Source organism: Coregonus lavaretus (genome assembly GCF_964263955.1).
Source record: "Coregonus lavaretus genome assembly, chromosome: 24".
Taxonomy (NCBI): Eukaryota; Metazoa; Chordata; class Actinopteri; order Salmoniformes; family Salmonidae; genus Coregonus; species Coregonus lavaretus.
The window spans coordinates 33,729,946-33,753,152 of record NC_140011.1 but is presented as its reverse complement, the minus strand read 5'-3'; the positions used below and the strand labels follow the sequence as shown (position 1 = coordinate 33,753,152).

At 44.2% G+C, this 23,207-nt stretch overlaps 2 protein-coding genes across 2 annotated transcripts; one reads left to right on the top strand and one right to left on the bottom strand.

Moving 5' to 3' along the window:
• Nucleotides 1-5,782: 5,782 nt before the first annotated feature.
• On the top strand, nucleotides 5,783-7,033 carry LOC311100180 (insulinoma-associated protein 1a-like; the record flags this gene model as incomplete). Its single annotated transcript, XM_084140984.1, has 1 exon — nucleotides 5,783-7,033. One exon carries the CDS (start codon nucleotides 5,783-5,785, stop codon nucleotides 7,031-7,033), a length of 1,251 nt encoding a protein of 416 aa, XP_083997110.1.
• Nucleotides 7,034-12,537: 5,504 nt separating this feature from the next.
• Nucleotides 12,538-21,330, bottom strand: LOC311100176 (histone acetyltransferase KAT5-like). Its single transcript, XM_084140981.1, has 15 exons — nucleotides 20,805-21,330; nucleotides 20,631-20,697; nucleotides 20,143-20,211; nucleotides 19,696-19,958; nucleotides 18,769-18,837; nucleotides 17,101-17,283; nucleotides 16,907-16,987; nucleotides 16,153-16,218; nucleotides 15,655-15,903; nucleotides 14,786-14,875; nucleotides 14,553-14,693; nucleotides 14,294-14,387; nucleotides 13,969-14,128; nucleotides 13,789-13,870; nucleotides 12,538-13,678 (listed from the first exon to the last, which is right to left on the bottom strand). The coding sequence occupies exons 1-15, from the start codon at nucleotides 20,826-20,828 to the stop codon at nucleotides 13,544-13,546; spliced, it is 1,773 nt and encodes a 590-aa protein (XP_083997107.1). The 5' UTR covers nucleotides 20,829-21,330; the 3' UTR covers nucleotides 12,538-13,543.
• Nucleotides 21,331-23,207: the final 1,877 nt, after the last annotated feature.

Here is a 23,207-nt window from a genome sequence, read left to right as displayed (position 1 = left end):
CTGAACTGCTCCAGGATTCCCCGGAGAGCATGCAGTTAGGCCGTTCCAGGCTTTCTCCCAACGAAAGGGAACGTCGCATGAGGGAGCGTCGGTGCCTCTACTGCGGGGTTGCCGGCCACTTCCGCTCCACTTGCCCCGAGCTTTCGGGAAACGCCTGTCCCCGCCCAGCTACAGGAGGGCTGTGATGGGGAGAATTAGAGCGCCTCCTACTAACGCTGTCCTGGCTATTCCAGCCACTCTGTCCTGGGGGGGCCACCAGCATCGGGTCCAGGCTATGATCGATTCCGGTGCCGCAGGTGATTTCCTGGATGTAACCTTGGCTAAGGAACTTAAGATCCCTACCCAACTACTTCCTCAACCCCAGGCCGTTACAGCCTTAGATGGCAGACCTCTGGAACCAGGAAAGGTTACCGAGGCGACTCAGTCCCTGCGACTTACCATCTCTCAACACCAGCAGGAGGAGACCTTCTATCTTATTGACTCTCCCGAGTATCCTATTATCCTGGGTCACCCTTGGCTATGCAGACATAATCCCCAGATCGACTGGCCTACTGGCACCATTCTAAGCTGGGGTCCCACTTGCCAACTCACCTGCATGCTTCAGAGTCCCTCAGCCCCTAGTACCCAGTTTCAAGAGTCTGTTGACGTCTCCCGAGTCCCCAGTGTTTACCATCGGTTCAAGGCAGTGTTCAGCAAGGCCCGGGCTACTGCCTTACCGCCTCATCGCACGTATGACTGTGCCATTGATCTACTCCCTGGGTGCTGCCCTCCTAGAGGTCGGATCTTTTCCTTGTCCTCCCCCGAGCACGCAGCTATGGACACCTACATTAAGGAGTCCTTGGCAGCCGGCCTCATCTATGCCTCTACTTCCCCGGCTGGGGCGGGCTTCTTTTTTGTTGAAAAGAAAGACGGGGGTCTTAGGCCTTGTATTGATTACCGGGGACTCAACAAGATCACGGTTCGGAATCGATACCCCCTTCCTCTCATGGCCACTGCTTTTGAGCTGCTTCAAGGGGCTTCCATTTTTACTAAGCTGGATCTCCGCAATGCTTACCATCTCGTGCGGATCCGGCAAGGAGACGAATGGAAGACGGCGTTCAACACGCCCACGGGGCACTATGAATATCGGGTGATGCCGTTCGGGCTCACCAATGCCCCCGCAGTATTCCAAGCCCTGATTAATGATGTTCTCCGGGATATGCTTAATCTGTTCGTTTTCGTGTACCTGGACGATATCCTCATCTTCTCGAGGTCACTGAAGGAGCATGAGGGGCATGTTAGCCGGGTTCTCCAGAGGCTCCTTGACAATCACCTCTACGTTAAGCCTGAGAAGTGTGAATTTCATGTTTCTCAGACTCAGTTTCTCGGGTTTATTGTCACTCCTGGGCACCTAGAGATGGATCCCAAGAAGGTCAAGGCGGTCCACGATTGGCCCACACCTGCCACGGTCAAGGAGGTTCAACGGTTCATTGGCTTTTCTAACTTCTATCGGAAGTTCATCAAGAATTTCAGCTCGGTGGTAGCCCCCTTGACGACGCTTACCAAGGGAGGAGGGACCAGGATTCACTGGGGTCCGGAAGCAGCAGGGGCCTTCGAGGATCTCAAGCGCCGCTTCACTTCTGCTCCGATTCTGGTGACCCCTGACCCAGAAAGACCTTTCGTGGTGGAGGTGGACGCCTCAGAGGTGGGGGTGGGAGCCGTCCTGTCACAGAGGGGTGCGGATGGGAGATTACACCCTTGTGCCTTCATGTCTCGCCGCCTGTCTGAGGCCGAGCGCAACTACCACGTGGGGGATCTAGAGTTGCTTGCGGTAAAACTGGCCTTGGAGGAGTGGCGCCATTGGCTTGAGGGGGCTCAGCACCCTTTCCAGGTTCTCACAGACCACAAGAACCTGGAATATCTCCAACAGGCTAAGCGGATGAACCCTCGGCAAGCACGATGGTCCCTTTTCTTCAATCGATTCCAGTTCCTCCTGTCTTACCGACCTGGCACCAAGAACGTCAAGCCGGATGCCCTGTCTCGAGTCTATTCTCCCGAGGTACGAGAGAAGCCCTTGGCATCGATTATTCCGAGGTCTAGGATCGTCGCACCTCTTCAGTGGGAACTAGAAAGAGGGGTACGAGAAGCTCTTGTCCATGAGCCCGATCCAGGCGGTGGTCCTGCCGGTCGCCTGTACGTTCCTCTCTCTGTTCGGGCCCGCGTCTTGCAGTGGGGTCATGAGTCGCCCTTGACATGCCATCCAGGCAGTGCTCGCACACTGGAGTTCCTCCGACGGCGGTTTTGGTGGCCGTCCATCAAGAAGGACGTGCAGGTCTATGTGGAGGCCTGCCCGGTGTGCAACCAGGGAAAGTCGACACGCCAGCGACCCCAGGGACTGCTCCATCCCTTACCTGTTCCTCGAAGGCCATGGTCACACCTGTCTCTGGACTTTGTTACGGGACTTCCTCTATCCCAGGGCAACACCGTCATCCTAGTGGTGGTAGACCGTTTCTCTAAGGCTGCCCGGTTTATTCCCCTGCCCAAGCTGCCCTCGGCTAAGGAGACTGCTGAGCTCCTCATGAACCATGTCTTCCGGATATTTGGTATTCCCCTGGACGTGGTCTCTGACCGAGGTCCCCAATTCTCGTCCCGGTTTTGGGGGGCCTTCTGCAGGCTTGTTGGGGCCACAGCCAGCCTATCGTCAGGGTTCCATCCAGAGTCTAATGGTCAAACGGAACGGATTAATCAGGATCTGGAGACCACCCTGCGGTGTATGGCGGCCAGTAATCCCACGTCTTGGGCCACCTATATCATTTGGGCTGAATATGCCCACAACACCCTCCAGTCCTCAGCCACCGGATTGTCCCCCTTCGAATGCCAGTTCGGTTACAACCCTCCATTATTTCCAGAGGAGGAGGCGCAAGTTGGTGTTCCCTCGGCCCAGCGCTTTGTCCAACGCTGTAGGCGGACCTGGAAGAAGGCCAGGCGTGCCCTCCTTCGGACCTCCCAGAGATACCAAAGTCAGGCTAATCGCCACCGCCGGACGGCCCCTAGTTTCCGAGCTGGTCAGAGAGTTTGGTTGGCCACCAAGAACCTGCCCCTCCGGGTCGAGTCCAAGAAGCTTTCCCAGAGATACATCGGCCCTTTCCGCATTGCTAGAAAGGTTAACCCTGTGTCTTATCGTTTGGTTCTCCCTCGTTCCCTTAGAATTAACCCCACTTTCCATGTTTCACTTATTAAACCTGTCTTGTCTTCTCCCTTTGCCCCCCCACGCAGACCCCCGCCACCTCCCAGGATCATTGACGGCCAGCCAGCCTACACAGTCCGCCGGATACTGGACTCCCGGAGGGTCCAGAACTCTCTGCAGTATCTGGTGGACTGGGAGGGCTACGGGCCAGAGGAGCGCTCCTGGGTTCCAGCCAGGGACATCCTGGACCCAGGGTTGATCCGAGATTTTCGCACCCGGGGGCCAGGGTGTTCTGGAAGGAACGTCAGGAGTCGTTCCTAGAGGAGGGGGTCCTGTCAGCTTCCTGCTTCTCCTGTTTGTCTCCGGGCCTCTAGAGGTCAGCTGTGTTCCCCTCTGCCTTAGTTCTTCCTCGTGTGTCCTCATTAGTTTGATCCAGGTCACCTGTGCCTTGTTTTCCCTTTAGTATTTTAGCTGTGTGTTTTCCCCTTGTTTCTCACTTGGTTATTGCGTCCTGACTATGTGTCTCCTGCTTTGTCCCACCGTGTCTGTCCTAGTAAGCTGTTCGAAGTTATCTTTAGTTTGTTTTTCTCCCCTCGTGGAGTTGTTTTGTTTTGCCTCCTGTTTTGGAACATTAAATCAACTTACCTGGAGTATTGCCTTGGGTGTTTCATTTGGGTCCTACAACACCTCCTCTGTGGCTAAGGGGTAGTACCCCCAGCTTTCCACATCTGAGACCGGAGTTCTAGCCCGGCTTGTGACACACCTACTCTGCGTCTCACAAAGACACAGCGTTTGGAACCAAAAATCTCAATCTGTTGCTTGTGTTTCTTGGCCCAAGCAGGTCTCTTCTTATTATTGGTGTCCTTTAGTAGTGGTTTCTTTGCAGCATTTCGACCATGAAGGCCAGATTGACTGACCTTCATGGCTTAAAGTAATGATGGACTGTCGTTTCTCTTTGCTTATTTGAGCTGTTCTTGCCATAATATGGACTTGGTCTTTTACAAAATAGGGCTATCTTCTGTATACTACCCCTACCTTGTCACAACACAACTGATTGGCTCAAACACATTAAGAAGGAAATAAATTCCACAAATTAACTTTTAACAAGGCACACCTGTTAATTGCAATGCATTCCAGGTGACTACCTCATGAAGCTGGTTGAGAGAATTCCAAGAGTGTGCAAAGCTGTCAGCAAGGCAAAGGGTGGCTACTTTGAAGAATCTAAAATAGAAAATATATTTTTGGGTTACTACATGATTCCATATGTTATTTCATAGTTTTGATGTCTTCACTATTATTCTACAATGTAGAAAATAGTAAAAATAAAGAAAAACCCTTGAATGAGTAGGTGTGTCCAAACTTTTTACTGGTACTGTAGGTGTTCTCCTGGTTGGAAAGTGACTGGAAAAGCTGACTATCATGTTTAATCTTGCATTCTAAACGCCTGTGTTTAAGATGAGCATATTAATTGGCAAATCTAAATGCCTTATGTTTACGTTTTAAACACTGACATTTAGTTTATAGGTAAACCTGTCACATGTTTCATGGCTTTACAGTTAGGCTATGGAAGATGTTTGGTCTGTGACCGTTACCGTTTATCGATTTCAAACGTTTTTGTTGGCCTTTACAAGACAGCCCTGATTCAGATAGCCCTGCTGCTAATAATCTGTATTTTGTTAGGTTGGGGGTTGGGTCTGTATATGTAATGTGTTTTTGCGCCAGATTGTGGACGTGTGATGAAAATTGTTAATTTCGCTGACAATGACATGACAGACTGTTTCTATTGTTGAGTTGAGACGTTTGACGTTGGCGGTATTCAATGTTTGCCACAACTAGGGAGCAGAATTGTTTTCAACGTTGATGATAAAATAATTAGGATCCCCTTCACACCAGGGACTGAATTTTCAAAACGTAAAATGGAGTTCCACATACGGAGTTACTTTTTTTGTGCTTTTTCTTCTCTTGATGTTGAAATCACATTCAATTAAATTAAATTGTTCAAAGGGTTGAATGCCCCTGAACGCCTATGTTTAAGGTGAATTTGAGCAGAGCTTTGCCTCTTTACCCCCAAACTGGCACAAGCCTGACTCACCCCCATCCCCCTCCTTTTGAAACGTGCGTTTTGATGAATGGATGGACGGCTGCGGCACGTGTGTGTTGAATAGAGTCTCAGAGGACATGGGAGGATAAAGGCTGGATAAGTGTGGTGTGGCTCTGTGTAATCTGCATAATGGCTAGGGATCGTCAAGGACGGGGCAAGTGGTCTGGGGGCAGGGGGGGGGGGGGTGGGGGGGGGGGGGGGGGGGTGGACTCGGCAATGGGGAGGCTGACATCTGCCGCTGTGCTCCTCAAAGACTCCCGGTGGATCATGTTGCCGGGCCTTTCTATTGACGGCTGGACTGCTGCCATCTGCGTCCTAACTGACGCACAATGACCGCTCGGGGCCTTTATAAAGACCGAGACAAACGACAGAGGGCCAGTGTGGACAGGTACCGCAGAGCGAATAGGACGCATTACGATTACGCACGCCTCTTTCCATTTCCTGGCCTCGACTTTAACAGCAACAACTTATTGAGGTTGATTATAACGCGTCGTGTGTGTTTCCTGACAGTCACCATGCCAAAGGGTTTCCTTATAAAACGTTCTAAAAAGGCTGGTCCTGTTTCATACAGGATACGCGAGGAGGACTTGGCGCTGGACGCCAACTGTTCTCCGCTGGTCGAGAATACCCCGGCTCATGCACTGCCCTCGGTGTGCCACAACTTTATCAGAGTTCTCAGCCCGGGTATTTTCGGTGGAATGCCAGAGTCTCACCGTGCGCCTTCACTGAGCCCGACCCGGCCTGACAGCGAGGGATATCAATACACACCCGTGGACGCCGCTCATCAAATGCTAAGCTTTCTTTCTCCTGCTCCATCAGATACCTTTCCCGAGGCAAATTTGGGAAGCTTCACCATTGATGGTTCCCCAGTGTCGCCGTCTCTTCCGGAGATGACCACCAGACTGGACACCATGTGCGGGAATGCTAAATCTGCAGCAATGAAGCGGCCTGCCTCCTCCAACGCGAAATCTCCCCATACTAATTATAAAAAGCGCAAGTCCTCAAGCTCCCAAAACCAAGAGAAGAAGTCCAGCGTCCGGGATGAGGTAACCACATCTCCCGTCCTCGGATTGCGCATTACAGAGGAGGCAGAGGATGAGGTGAAGCAGCGCTCCAACACCAGCAGTCCGCTTGGAGAATTCATCTGTCAGCTTTGCAAGGAGCGGTATGCAGACCCTCTCACTTTGGCCTTCCACAAGTGCTCTCGCATTGTCCGAGTCGAATATCGCTGCGACGAGTGTGACAAAGTTTTTAGTTGTCCCGCTAACCTGGCCTCCCACAGACGTTGGCACAAGCCAAAGGGTTTTCAAGTGGAGAGAGTCTTGTCACAGAGAGAGGAGAGCCGACCTGACACACCAACAGCCAGAGAGGCGCTCCCACCCTCCCCGCTACCCTCAGACTCGGGCTCTGATGAAGAAATTATGTTCAGCTGCCCACAGTGCTCAAAGAAATTCAGAAAACAAGCGTACCTGAGGAAACACTTGGCCTTGCACAATAGGAAAGCAGCTAGTCATCCCCAGAATCAGTCTCCTTCGGCCAAAGTCTCCGACCAACAACACATCAGCCCGCTCAAGTCCGGCCTAGAAACACCCGAGCCCTCCGCCAAATACGCAGGGACTGAGTGCATCACAAATGTGACAGGAGAGGTGATTCCGTGTCGATTTTGTGGTGATAATTTCTTCTCCTCCCCTGGCCTCACCGGACACATAAACAAATATCACCCAACGGAGAGCAGACAGGTCATCGTTTTGTCTCAAACTATTTAATGACCTCAGACTGTTTGCTTCGGCATTATGACTGAATTCCATGTTTGGACAGAGTTCTTGTAAACAATTGTGAAATCAGAAATGTTTCTCCTGAATAGTAGGCTATAGTTTTGTGTAAATTAGTTTTGTTTTCTACAAAGTTATATTTATCTATCTAATCAATTATTTATTTGATATTTATTTATTTGTTTATTTAATCATGTATTTGTTTGTTTATGTATCTTCCCACATTTGTATTAATCATGTTGCTTTTGACTGTGATGATGTGCGTAATGACAGAAAAGCAATCACGCATTGCTTCTAATTACCGCTGACCAAATTAATGTGTCATATTTTTCGTTGAAACAATATTATCATGCCAACTTCTTCCTAAAATAATAAAGGGAGTATAAATCTACTCTGCAATTGTGTATTTATTATAGAAAATATGTAATGGTGTTTTGACTTTTTGTTAGGTTAGATCCATTTTCTGCAACATCTACTTTCCATACATGCCATGTATAATTTCTCCAACACCAATTCTAAAAGTATGCTCTTTATTTAGAGTATATAAACTATTAAAAAACATGGACTATTCCATGACCCCATTTGATGTAGAATAGTTCCTACCGACAATCAATTTTTCCAACTTTACGCATCGACCTTGACAGTGGTCATTAGGTCCAACTTCAGGGGAAGGGTGCAGTAGGTCTGTCCTCGAGTATCCCCAACAGCACACATTTTGGTTGTTGCCCCGGACAAACTCACCTGATTCAACTCATTGACGGCTTGATGATAAATTGAGAAGTTGAATTAAGTGTCCAGGGCTACAACAAAAATGTATACTGTTGGGGGTACTCCACGACTGCCAGAAGTCTGTCTTAAATTCCACAGACAGGATGTTGTTTTCGACTTCTTAGGGATAAAACAAAAATCCAGAATAACAATTTTGCCTATATTTACGAAATTACGCACGTGTTGTTGTTTTCATAAAACGTAGTGAATAGCCAATAAATAAATAAAAATCATGTCACCTTTATTTATACAGGTAAGTAAATTAAGAACGTTCTTATTTACAATGACAACCTATCACAAGTATATACTGTATTCTATTCTACTGTATTTTAGTCTATGGCTCTCCGACATTGCTCGTCCTAATATTTATATATTTCTTAATTCCATTCTTTTACTTTTAGATTGTGTGTATTATGTGTATTGTTGGAGGTAGAAACACAAGCATTTCGCTACACCCGCACTAACATCTGCTAAACGTGTATGTGACCAATAAAATCTGATATGATACATTTCAAAATGTCACCATATTACTATTTCAAAATGTGTTGGAAATCTGACAAAATATAAGTATGCCCTGTTTTTTACCACTATTCCAAAATAAATTGAAATGGTTCAAATTGAAATGGTTTGTTATAACAAGCCAAGGAAGAGTCCATTTTGGACGCAAGAGATCCTCTCACATCAACTGAAAACAATTGTTGTAAACTACACTTGTATCATCCCGCGCCCTTGTGGTACAAAGAAGAATTGCTGCCGTTTGCTTGACACCCACAGAAAAGTGAACGCTCATTCTTCTTCAAATCAAATCAAATTGTATTTGTCACATGCTTCGTAAACAACAGGTGTAGAGTAACAGTGAAATGCTTACTTACGGGCCCTTCCCAACAATGCAGACAGAAAAAAACGAGAAATAATAGCACAGTAGAGTAGAATATAATTAATGGAATAGAATGGTCAAGGAAGCATCGAGAATAAAGAAGTCCTTATGACGCACGGATGGATTCCAGTGGCATTCTGTACCATTCCTCTATGCAGAAGGTTTTATTTTTCCAGAGACAATACGGTAAATGCTTAGCTACTTGTTTGTATTGATGAATATTTGACAGATGCCTTAATTAGACGTGTTTGTAGCTAATGACACTGGTCATTGTTGTGAAGATAAAGTAGTGATGGCATGAAGTAATGTTCCCTTGGAAAAGTAAAGTTCCTCTAAGTCTAACAATACAATATATCATTGTGCTGCCATCAGAAAGTGCTCAAGGTTCTCCACTATGACCATTTTGGTGGTCAGTAGCTTTACAGGTTGTTACAATAAGAGATTACACGTTTGATGTTACATGTTTTCATTATACTTTTCTGGTACTCTTCTCTGCGGTGTGTGTGTGTGTTTAGCCTGGAGTACAAGATGGAACATCAACCATCATACAGGCAGACAGTGGCTGGAAAGGGTAAGACTCCCCATACCCATACTCCACATAATGTATTTTTCGTTATGTGTCAGACCCCAGTAAGACTAGCTGTCGCCATTCCCGTCGGCTAATGGGGATTCTAATAAATCATATCACCCATTCTGAAGAATGACTTCAGAATCCAATATTTATAATCCACACTGTCATCAAACCTCTCTGTACCTCTGTGTGTTTGTATGTCTATGAGCATCATCATTTATGATCTATTATGCAGGCTCAACCAGCCACCACAAGTCATCCATAGGCGGGAAGCAGCCACACAAGAAGCGAGTGTTCTCAACATGTGAGGCCTTAGATGGTGAAATGTTGAAGAGGCTCATCCAAAAAGGTATGTGAAGTACAGTATACTGACGACTATCGTCATAGGGGCAAACTGTCCCGGAAAAGTTACAACTCACAATGTCCACTTTAATTATGTGTGTGCCAGAGGAGGCTGGTGGGAGGAGCTATAGGAGGACAGACTCATTGTAATGGCTGCAATGGAATAAATGGAACAGAGTCAAACATGTGGTTTCCATATGTTTGATGTGTTTGAAACCATTCTACTAATTCCGCTCCAGTCATTACCACGAGGCAGTCCTCCCCAATTAAGGTGCCACCAACCTCCTATGGTGTGTCTCTCTCTCTCTCTCTCTCTCTCTCTCTCTCTCTCTCTCTCTCTCTCTCTCTCTCTCTCTCTCTCTCTCTCTCTCTCTCAGATGAGCAGCGGAGGATCAAGGAGCAGCGGAACTCTAGGAAAGGTTGGCTGAGGGCATGGGGTGCCCTGCAGGACTGGATGCATCAGCTGTTCAGGATCATTGTGGCCTTCACAGAAGACCCCATGTTTGACAAGTTCATCCTGTTTGTGGTGGTGCTCAACACAGGGACCCTGGTGGCCCAGACATTTGAAAGTGTGACTGTGAGAGGAGGTGTGAGAAACAGGGAAAATACATTGTGACCCTTTAAAATCTACTTTTAGTAAGTTCTCTATTCTCATGCATGGGTTGAAGTGTGTTAATGACATCTGTTTTGTTTCCCAATGCCAGGGTGGTTCTTCTCAGCTCTCGATTCTGCTTTTCTGGCGATCTATTTAACGGAATGTGTGCTGAAACTGCTTGTCTGGGGTCGACTCTACTTCAAAAATCCCTGGAATGACCTGGGTAGGTAGCTGTTTACATTGGCTTGGGGGCAGTCGCAAAAAACCCTCTCCAATGTTTTACAACAACAAGTCTCCCACTGTTTCATCTCATTTTTATTTTCTCCCTCTGTTCTCTGCCTGTCTCAGACTTTTTCATAATTACGATGAGCCTCATTGACTTCCTGCTGCCACTCATTGAGTCTGCAGGGAACTTCAGTGGAGGCCAGGCATCCACAATCTTCCGCATCCTCAAGCTCTTCAAAGGGGTCCGGGCCATCCGAGCGTTCCGGGTCTTGCGTACCATCCGGTAGGACGCCTCAAGTGTTTTTCAGCATGAACTCATTATTCAGACCGACCACCCCTCTGTTTGACTTCCCTTGATAGCACTTCAGTGGATGAACTCTGACACCCCAAGTACATAAACTATATGAATACATCCCTATCTAATATCTTTCATCATGGTTCAGTAACATGTAATTCTTTCCTTGACAGCTTCCTCCAAAATCTCCAGTCCATTGTGTCCACCTGTCTCCAGTCTCTCCAGTCCATGGGTGCCATCATCATCCTCATGTTCACATTCCTCTTCATGTTTGCTGTCATTTTCCGAGAGATGTTTAACGAGTCTGACCCGCATCGCTTTGGCACCATGTTTCGGACAATTTTCACTCTGTTCCAGCTGCTCACGCTGGATGACTGGGCTTTCATTTACTCTACCAGCCGAGACAACGGTGAGGGAGGGAACACTACAGTCTGTGTGTCATGCATGGTCAGTCACCAATCATCACATGATGTAACTATTTGTGGTCATGACTTTAACTTTTTATGAATGACAGGTGCACCTCATATTATCATCTTTCTTGTCCTGTACATTGTGGTGGAATACTTCACTTTCCTCAAGTGAGTAGGCTTGAAAATGTTGCAACAAAGACAATACAGTACATGTATGATACTCCTACTAAGTTCTTCCAAGAGCAAACACCCTGTTGATTGTACATTGTGATTTTCTCTGCATAGTCTATTCATTGCTGTCCTTGTCGACAACTTCCAGATGACAATCAAGAGACGGATGGCGTCAAAGATCCAAAAGGTATTCCGACCATGACAAACAATAAGGCAAGAAAGACAGATACTGCAGTAGATTTTGCTGAACATAACACTGCATTCTTTTCTACTTTAGTTCCAAGAGGTATATGAGAGCGAGATGCAGTCAATGAAGAAGTTAGGTTGGTTGGTCGGCCGGTCCTACATTTTTCAAAAGGCTACCACATGTACATGTGGGTGAGGCAAAATACAAACAATAGGCAACAGAAAGACGACTGAACCGGTCTCCTCTTCTCTTTACCTGTCTGTAGAGCCCCAGCCCATTGAACCACAGACCGATGAGGAGTTCTATGAAGAGGCCCTCAAATTGAGCTATAGTGAAAATAAGTATGGAAAGAGGTAAGAAACTATGTCAAACACTAAACAGGAGAAAAGCCAGCTGTCAACTTGGTTCACAATGCTAACAGAAAAGCCTGTTTTGCCAAGCCATTTTACTGTAGTCTGTGCTGTAGTCGCAATCTAACAAGAGCCCCAACATGACTGGTCCATAGGGAGATAGAGCTGATCACCAGCTACCTCAGACTGCTGGCAGCCATAGATCAGAACCAGCAGACGTTCCGCTCCCAGGGCTGTGTTCTGGAGCGCCTCATCGATGCCTTCTTTGAGGTGAGAGCATTTCTCTCTGTAGACAAACTTCTGGAGCAGAGTACAACATAGCTACATTTTACTTACATATAAATTGATGTCTGCTGCCTACGGCTGCGTTTACACAGGCAGCCCAATTCTGATCTTTTGGCCAGTAAATTGACCTCTTGACCAATCAGATCAGCTCTTTTGAAACTAATTTGGCAAAATATCAGAATTGGGCTGCCTGTATAACTGCCTGGAAATGTGTAAACAGTCAAGGAATAAGACTTCTGATTCAGCTCCTAAACAGTTGTGTTGACGTCCTTTTCAGGCAACACAGGAGGACATTCAGGGGAATGACCACGAATAGGGAAATAAGTGTCAAACTTAAAGAAAACAACCTTATTTCTTTCTCCAGATCAGTGATGACAACTCAGATTTTATCCTTTGAAAACTCATAAAGTCATGAAACCCAGTAAAAGTGTCCTGGTTTATTAGATATGTGTAAATCCATCGCTCTTTAGGCTATTATAACAATCATCTGTTTGTTAGATTTATAGCCTTTTTCAGTGTTGCCAAAAATCACTGATTCCCCTATCTCTAAACCACTTACAAACCCATGCACTGTTCATATAATACAAAAGAGAAAACAAATCAATGTTGAATTTGCACTTAAATATGAAGGGAAATAACTAAATATTAGCGACAACAGAAAAACAAAGTATGAATCACTTGTTACAAATCCCTAACTATACACACAAATGTACAGTAAATAGTCATTAAATTAAATGACACATATTGTGCCAAACATGTTAATTTACATTCAAGTTTTTTTTTTTTTAAGGACAGAACTGTACAGGTATCCACATTTACATTCTTGTAACAGTTCGACATGGCTTATTTTCTGTACTGAGCATCCCCACATTACATTTGACATACAGAAATGCAACACCACTTTAAAAATCATTTATAAAACAGCAATAGTGTATATACAATTACAAGCACAGTTAGATCTGTAATTCTCATTGTGTGTTGGATCAATGAAACTGTGGACATGTGTAGTCAAAATCCAGGATTACAGCCAAAACAATAACAGAGTGATGTTCACTAACATGAGCACATACTACCAACTAGTCCAAGAGTGTGGAAGACAGAGTGTGCCAGGAGGGTGATAAAACAGAGGGTAGGCGTCCTCTATCCGAAATTATGACCATTCCTACTATTGAGACTAAGCAAATTGATCTACTTGTGTCAAAGACAGAACAGTGAGATGAAACATGGGTAATAGGAGGTTGGGCATAATTGTAAAAAAGGATGCTGAATATAAACAGTTGTTCATTTTTACATCTTTGACAAAAAGGGTCAGATGAAATTGAATGAAGCTCCCTCTCTGAGGAGACCTGTGGTGCTCTCCTTCCTGAGAGCTTCAGGAAAGTATGCGGTAAGAGAGGGAGAGCGGGGCCAGGAGAACCAGACAGGGTTCTACCACTTGCCCCTCTTGCTCCAGTCCTTGGGGGTGAAGTGAAGGCATTTGGGGTCGATGGGCAGGTGACGCTTCTGCATTGCTCTCTCATGCCCCTCCACTATGTCCTCCGAAAGAGTCAGAATATATTGGCCCTGAGAAACCACAGGGAGAGAAGAGGTTCAAATATGCTGATCAAGATTGCCCCTTAACAGCTAAAATTACAGTGCTGAAGTGCTGTCCCCTGCACTCTGGTATCTCTCACCTTATAGTAGTTAATTAGGTTTAGGTACTGAAGTGTAGATATGACATCCTCTTTCTTCACACTGGTGATCTCGCTGATCTCACTGGAAATACACAAGACCACGTGATATTAGGTTACAGAAATCACTGCAACTTGAGCTATAAAAGAGAACAAGCTGAGAGAATAACAGGACAGTCGTACTTGATTGTGATCTGAGGCCTCTCCCCATTGTCAGGCTTGAGGTCCATGAGGATCTCCAGGATGGTCTGGGACCAGTAGGAGCGGTAGGAGAGCAGCCCCAGGTCAGACAAAGGCTTCTCTGGTGTGCCCGTCTTCCCCTCTACCTTAGACAGCTCATAACCTGATGACCAACAGAAACAAGACCTTTAGTTACCGCATACCGAATGGCCACATTTCAACACACTCCCACAGATCATTTTGACACAGGTAGAAGTACAATGGTTGTGCAGATTTAAACCAAGATCCAATATTTAAATGTTTTTAAAAAGTCTGTTATGTCACTTACTGAACTCAATTAGCAATTTGCCGTAGCCTCTCCGCTGGTAGGGAGGTAAGGTGAGGATACAAGCCACATTGTAATCTTCTGTCGACTCCTTCTCCTGCGTACAGAAAGGAAGAGTAAGTCAGCTGCAAAAAGCATATGTATTTTCAACATGTCTAAGGAGTTGGTTATGATGGCAAGTATTACATAGTATTATTGCTGATATTTGTGAGCAACAGATGTTTATCTGCTAATACCAGGATATAAGGGGAGTTCAGTGTACCTTGGAGAAGTAGCCCACTATGTGGAAGCCCTTGGCGTCGTACTCTGTCATGATGTAGAAGAGGAAGGGGTCTGTGTCATAGTACAGGGTCTTGTGGTCCAGGAAACACTTGGCCAGTAAACACAGGTTCTGAGAGTATGTCTGGCAAACATGGGAGAAACAAGAGTTGTGAAGCGAGAATCTCAATGAAACTCATTAGAATAACAGCTGGGAGGATCATGGACTTTACTCACTTTGTTTTTTCTGCCATCTATTTCAAAAAAGGAGATGGTGCCCTTGCGGTAGATCTCATTGCCAGGGGGATGGCGAAGATTACACTTGGTCTGGATGAGAGCAGGAGAATAATATAGGATCACATGCATAGACAAGGTGGCTCTGTATCCAAGCCCCTAGTGGACATATACACTGAGTATACCAAACATTAACAACACTTTCCTAATATTGAGTTGCCCCCCTTTTCCCTCAGAACAGCCTCAATTCAATACACACGGGAAACTGTTGAGCGTGAAAAACCCAGCAGTGTTGCAGTTCTTGACACAAACCGGTGCGCCTGGCTCCTACTACCATACCTCATTTAAAGGCACTTACATTTTTTGTCTTGCCCATTAACCCTCAAGGGCACACATACACAATCCATGTCTCAAGGCTTAAAAATCCTTCTTTAACCCGTCTCCTCCCATTCATCTACACTGATTGAAGTGGTCCTCTGTAGCTCAATTGGTAGAGCATGGCGCTTGTAACGCCAGGGTAGTGGGTTCGATCCCCGGGACCACCCATACGTAAAAATGTATGCACACATGACTGCAAGTCGCTTTGGATAAAAGCGTCTGCTAAATGGCATATTATATTATTAGTGACATCAATAAGGGATAATAGCTTTCACCTGGATTCACCTGGTCGGTCTATGTCAAGGAAAGAACAGGTGTTAATGTTTTGTAGACTCAGTGTAGCTATATCCCTTAGCTCAGCCTAGCTGGTCGGTTGACCCCTGGTCTTCTGTAGCTCAAACAATACCATGACTGTACAGCAACCCTCTCCACAGTCTCTTGTACTGGTGTTACACACATTCATTCCATTGAGATATTCTTATGTAGCGTCTCACCAGATGCCTCTGCAGACACTTGAGGCTCTTGAGGTACTTGAGGCAGAACTCGCAGAGGTAGAGAATAGGCAATGTGGTCAGTTCCTGTGGGTAGGGGGAGAAGTACCAGGGCTTCAGCCTGTGGCGGCCCAGTTCAATGCAGTCAATGTTCTTCATACGCGTGACAATGTCGTCATGGCTACGGTCCGACACCAGACTGCCAGTCATGCGAGGGGCAGAGGGGATGCCATCGGAGCTGTCCTGCGAGTCCTGATTCAAAATGGAAGAGAACAATAGTATTCCATATCTGATGCATTGTCTTAGAACCTTGTACAAATAAAAGCCAATAAATTCAAATGAAACAACTGTAAAAACTGCCTATGTTTAATCAGAAAAACTCAACCATACACTGAGAAATAGCTCTCATATGAAATAATAAAGGTCTGATCGAAGGCCATAACCTTTAAAATAATTCCATAAACAAAGAGACAAGGGCAATGAGAAAGAAATGAGACGGACCTCTCCTGTCGGCAGATAGACACTGGCACATCGAGGGCTGTTGTTATACTGGAAAACCTTAATTATCTAACAAAAAAACAAGCGGATTAGAGGGCTTTTGGACACTGATTTAAGAGGGATGGAATTGATTATCGTTTACACTAATTATACCAATGAGGGACGATTAAGGGATTAAAGGTCAACAGGGAGATTTCTTCATATATTATATTGACCTGTTCTTTCTTTCCTTGTTAATTTGGGATGGATATCTTAACATTATACAGAAAGGGGAAGGCAATAAATCATAGTAGTTGATAATTACTGAGTTCACACAGATAATTATGTAAAATGCAATTTTGCCTCCTCACATTATCACAATGCTGCAAGTAACATTGTTGAAAATGTGCTTGTGCTGATGCTAACAGGCTTCTGATACAGATTACTGTCTAACTGAAACCATATAACCATGAAAGGTAGACCTATAGGTCAAGGACAGTAAGATCCTGTTAGTCAACACTAGTCTAGTATCCCGGCTCAGACTAGTCTAATGTAGTAAGGGCCCTAGCTGGATATTATTGTGCTTTATCCTGTGTTAAAATCAGTTTTCTTTTTGATGCATTTAAACTAAAAGGATGCTGATGCAATTTCCAAAAACATAAGAATTAATTGTTGATGCCAGTATAATGCTAAAGTGTGTCACTCTATAAATGTGAATGATGGAAGAAGAGATTATGGTCAACAGTAGAAACAAGAGCAACTAATGAGTGTTCCATACCTCATCGGTTCCCCCGCAGTTGGGGGGCTGCTTCCTCTTCCTGCCTGGCTGATTGGGCATGGGGCGACGGGCAGTACCATTCTGGGATGATTTGAAAAGGGGAGGAGATAAGAAATCAAAACACAGACACAGTCATAGTGGGAGGCTAGAGATTGATCATTACAGAAGGGCAAGGTTATCAAATGTTGGTTTACTGTGGTGAGCGAGGTAAGCTGCTCATGGTCATCGTGGGCGTTGGATTTGAGGTTGAAGGTGTTGGTGTCCCTCACAGCAGGGTAAACTGACACCTGGGAGGCTTCAGCTGAACCTGGCAAGGATGGCACGGGGGTTGCCGGGGACACTTGTGTTGCCAGGGACACAGACTCTGCTTTCCTCTTCTGTATGAGAGGCGAAACATGGGCAGACATGAGAAAAATCTCACTCAAGAGACATTTAATTAATCTCTTAAGATTATGTTGATGTTATTTCAAATGCCAACCACACCACAGGCATAACCGAGGTATTATAGTCATCTTTTACATTACCAGTCATATTCTAGGGCCGGGGCAAAACCCCCCAGTCAACAATATCACTTATCATCTACTCCAGTGGTCACAAACCTTTTCTGAGTCAAGATCACTGAGTCAAAATGCAAGCAGATCACCACTTATTTTTTTAAAAACAGAACTTAAAACAATTTAAGCCTATGCAACATTAACCAATTAAAAACAGTTCTGTAGCAATTATATTAGTGCAGTAGGCTATAGGTCCAATACATTATCACTGCATACTGGCTATGCTTCAATTGCACTACCAATGTTCTTCCCAGACCATTTTGAAATTATATTTAAACACTGGTAATAGATAACTTGTTGTATTACTTGTGAGGCACAGCTGAGTGAGCATAATAATTAGCCATTTTTTCTTTCTGGACTGATGGCCTGCATGAGGGGAGGGAGTGAGCTGAGGTGAGGCTGCCTCTCACCCGACTCACCGCCCCTCCGCTGAGAAAAGGGGACACGGTCTTCCAGCTGATGGCGAAACTCAAGTCACACTGCATTATTTCTGCCTCATGCACCAATTCATGTTGTTACTCCTATGACCAGAGAAAGATTAAATATTCCTCGATATAAAAAAAGACAAGCCACTAATAATAACAACGCAAGCTTATCGGAACACTTTACTATACTCATTCATTGCAGCGCTGGTTGTAGCGTGAGTGGAAGGAGGGAGAACACGCATTTTATGGCTTATAAGTGTTGACAATGTTGAATAACAACTTAAACAAGAACTTACTCAAAAACAGCAGCTCTTTGCTGTATTCGTTGAGTCTCTCTAGTCATGGTTTTAAAAAAGTTTTGAAATCTCACAGTATCAACTTTGCTGTGCGTTTGAGGCTTCTTTTTAGTCTATGGCTCGTGGAAACTGTGCAGACACGGTGATCTGAGTTATCTGATTGGCCAGCGGTAGACCTATAGGTGCACTTGATTTGCTCTCTGGGCCTGCCCGGTAGGCAGAGTTCTACCTTCAGACACATGAAATGGTTCAAAATGGGAACACTTTGCCTTCCCGGCGCTAGGGCTGCTGAATCAAGTGCACCTACCGCCATCAGTGAGAAACAAATAAATCGTTGGGTTTTTTACAGAAATGTTTGGTGATCGACTAGGAATGCGTTGGAGATCGACCAGTCGGACCACTGATCTATTCGCAAGATGTTTCTCCTTGATTTTAGAATTATACATCTGTAAGTTCAAAAATAGCTTGAGTGCATCTAAATTTGGTTGGTGTTACTATTCAAATTTAGCTATAAACCCATTCTGACTTTGTGGACTGAACAGTTGTTAATCATGGCTCTGTGTAGAATGGGTAAGTTGAAGCTGTACCGGTGTGGGCAGGGTTTTGCCTCTGGAAGGAGCTGTGGCAGTCTGAAGGTTGAGATCAAGACTCTTCCTCTGAATTTGAACAGAAAGGAAGAGAGGAAGGGGATTAACTGACAGTCACACTCAAACCTCCACAAGTACTGAGTTGCATTTTTCACCTGAACTAATCATGTTATCCATTAAATATTGTAATAGAAGCATAACCAGTCAAGACAGCATATATTTGAGCAGTTGAAAATATCAACACATGCCTGAGAATGACTTAATAAGCCAGTGTATAAAAATAAATACATGGAATGACCGTATAAAAGGACAACACGACTATTTTCTGAGTACATTTACATTTTAGTCATTTAGCAGACGCTCTTATCCAGAGCGACTTACAGTGAGTGCATTCATTTTATTTTTTTATACTGAGTACAAATGCTTTTTTGTAACAAATTTAAGCTAAAAGATTTGTAAATGCATTTATATATCATGAAACAGAAGAAATACATCCCCTGGCACCTTATTATTCCACTTCTGTCTCCTCACAGAGGCAAGACCAGAGAACAGTTATTTCACAGAAATCTTGAATTAAGCCACTTGACGTTTCATTTTATGAGATCTTTGAAATAATTAATATAGCACCAATTGTGCCATTTTCATTTAACAAAGGTCTATAAATTATTTCATCCTCTTCATTTGTCTAATTTCAATAAATGATCATAGCTTCAAAAGACTATATACCAAATGGTGGTGTTTACAATTAGGTTGTAGTGTAGTGGACTGGTTTAACCAAGATAGCTGTCCAAAATCTCAGTATTAAGCACAACTGCAAAAAAACATCTAGGTTATAATCAAATCAAGACAGCATCAGTGTACAACAATGTTAGTTGTCAGCATCAGTGTACAATTCCCAGGACTGGGCTTAAGACACTACTGCCAAACCTGAACTTGTTGTTGTAGCACTTGAAAGTCTGGTATAGAAGTCTTGGTGGGTAGAGACTTCTGCTGGGTTTGTGGCTGGGGAGGCCTGCTGGGAGGATGTTGGGGGCCAGCTCCGGCCGCTCTTACCACCTCTCTCTCAGGGGAGCTAGGCCGTGACCCCGGAAGCCCGTTCTTAGTAGGCGTTTTAGCCTCCTTCTTAGGGAACTGGAGCTTCTTCATGTCAAGCCTTTCCGGCGTAACCCACTCATCCAGACGCTTGTTGACTTTAAACACAAGCAGAGACACAAACACGTATACACACACCGGAGATGACATCTAGTCAAATGTTTCCCAAATTGACAGTTATACATACTGGGACATGTGCTTCTCCTGTGAAGATCACTATTGACAATGTCGGAACATTACACTCATATTCACTCTGAATTACATGAAGCATAGGCTACTCACAGTCAATATAGTGGACATAGTAGAGTTTTCTCCCAGGGATCTCCTTCACACTGAGAATTTCGGCCAGGGCTGCAAAGAAAACATCACACGACATGACAGATCTCGATACCTAATCCTACCCAAGCAATGAGCATATTCGCTGTTCCAATTTATAAATTAGGTAGGAAGCTAGCTAGATAGCCAAGTACGCTTTCTAGCTAGTATATACGAAATTCGAACAGCGCACAAAATGTGAATGTTACTTTATCTAGCTAATTTCAGCATACACAGTATCAAAATACGTAGGTAGCTAACTAACAAACTAGCGTTCACACACAAGTAGAAAGCAATTTAAATCGCCGTAAAACTCCACCAGTGCCTTTTTTTCCAATCAGCCACTAGCCGTAGCTAAGCGCTTGTGTTTTCAAACATTCAGCCATGACAGTTGTTTTATTATGCAGCTAGTGTAGCGCTAGCTACCCTAACGGTAGCCAAGAGACGACACTCACGCCACTCGTCTTCGTTTTCCTGATTTTTTCGGAGAACAGGGAGCCGACAGCCCTCGATAACATCGACCTGTCGAAAGATAAGATATTGAAAATATATATTAATGAAAGTCGAGGGCACACATCTACATATAAACGTTGTAATTGTATAATAATTTGGGATTATCGAGTACCCACCGACGAATCCGCCATTTTGGTCATCTGTGAATGTAGAAGCGCGCAAGGAGTTATGGGGAAATGGACATAGACATAGATAGAGGACTCATCTTTTGTATCTGTGCCATTACAGAGAGAAATAGAAACGGTGTCTTTTTGTAGGCACTAACTCCGCCATGGTTCGTTAGACAAAGCCTATGGAGAAATTCATGGCGTTTTTTGATAAATGCCGAAAATAAGGTATGTGTTAAGCACAAGCTTAGGAGATCTTATACGTTTTGTTCTATGAGATCATCTTTATCAGCTAACTTCACTTTCTGTGAATTTTGAAGCATTACTTAATTAAAAAAAAGGTTATTTGAATCATAATTAATAAAGGTCATGTTAACTGACGGATATTATCACATAGAACAAAACATATAACATCTCCTAAGCTTGTGTTAACCCCAGACCTTATTTTCGGCGTTTATCCCAAAACCCTGTTCTTTCCCAATTCATTTTCACCATAGGAATGGCTGAACGAACCAGAGGTAACTCATTTCCGGGTTTTAGGACTACAAGCTGGCGAGCTATATAGTGTCTGTGACAGCATGGGCAGCGCCATTGAGGCAATCTCCATTTTGAAGTAGTCAATTTCCTTCTTCACGATTGGATGATCCCGCCAACAGGGTCACGTGGAGGGATCAGCCAATGACGTTGGAAGTCCCACCCAGTTGAATACATTAAAATGGTGGACGCCCTCAATGGCGCTGCCCATGCTAATTGGCATTTTGACCACTAGAGGCCACTATCATTCTCTATGGGAAATGGCATAAATGGTCTCTGTGCATTCATTCTTAGTTGTTATCATTAGAAGCCTATTAAGTACTTGCTACAGAGTCACACCAGAAGAACCATGCCCCCAGACTTAACTAAAACTAGGCCTGCAGCATTATCAATGACCCCACACACCACAGCCCCGAGCTGTTCACTCCCTTACTGTCGGTATCAGAGCATTAGCCCACTGGGCGCACACTGGTTGAATCAACATTGTTTCCACGTAATTTCAATGAAATTACGTTGAACCAATGTGGAATAAACGTTGAATTTACATATTTGCCCAGTGGGAGGTCTGATACCAACAGGCTCAGAGACAGTTTTTATCTACAAGCCATCATACTGCTGAACACTTGATCTGGACTGACCACCTGCACTGATTCTCAGCAGCTTAGCACATATGCGCTCACTCACGCACACACTCACACAGATATAGTCACACACACACACACACACACACTTGTATAACTAAACTTGTGGGGACACACAATTCAGTCCCATTCAAAATCCTATTTTCCCTTAACCCTAACCTTGACCCCAAAACATAACTAGCTCCTAACCCTAAACCTTATTCTAACACTCATTCTAACCTTAACACTAAACCCCCTAGAAATAGCATTTGACTTTGTGGGGACAAACAAAATGTCCCCAGTTGGTCAAATTTTTGTTTGTTTACTATTCTTGTGGGGACTTCTATGTTTCTAAACACTTCTACATTAATGTGGATGCTACCATGATTAGGGATAATCCTGATTGAATCGTGAATAATGATACAGACGCACAAATACCATACCACAATAAAATGCTGTCATGTCTTTGGGGTAGGATATTTGAACTCACTCATCATTATTCACGATTCATTCAGGATTATCTGCTAATGTAGAAGTGTTTAGAAACATATTATATTCTTATTTACAATAAAAGTGACTCCAAAATGACATAATACATTATTTACCATTCATTTCTATTGGGCACAAAATAATCTGAAACACAACCAAAACAAACAGCAAATGCATCTAACAAATTTGTAGAGTCACAAGCTTGATGTAGTCATTGCGTGCTATGAATATGGGACCAAATACTTAACTTTTTACTACTTTAATACACATGTAAGTGAATTTGTCCCAATACTTTTGGTCTCCTAAAATGGGGGGACTATGTACAGAAAGTGCTTTAATTTCTAAACGGTTCACCCGATTTGGATGAAAATACCCTGAAATTAAAGCTGACAGTCTGCACAGTCACAATCATTGTATCATTTCAAATCCAAAGTGCTGGAGTACAGAGCCAAAACAACAACAACAAATAATCTTGGAGCTCAATGTACGATTAATAAAAATTAATAAAGCTGAATTATTCAGTCCTAAACACAAATTCTGCAGCTGTCGGTCTCTTCTTCCAAAATGTTATTCTACTACAGTCTATAGAAAATGCACTACAGAAGACTATAGCTGCCATATACTTTAGTTTCTTTTAGGTATTTAGGCAGTATGCACTGTAGCAGGAGACCTACAGTGGGGAGAACAAGTATATGGCAGCTATAGTATTATGGCATCGATAATATTAAATGAATGGTATGCAAGAAAATTGCTTATTATTTGCTCTGTT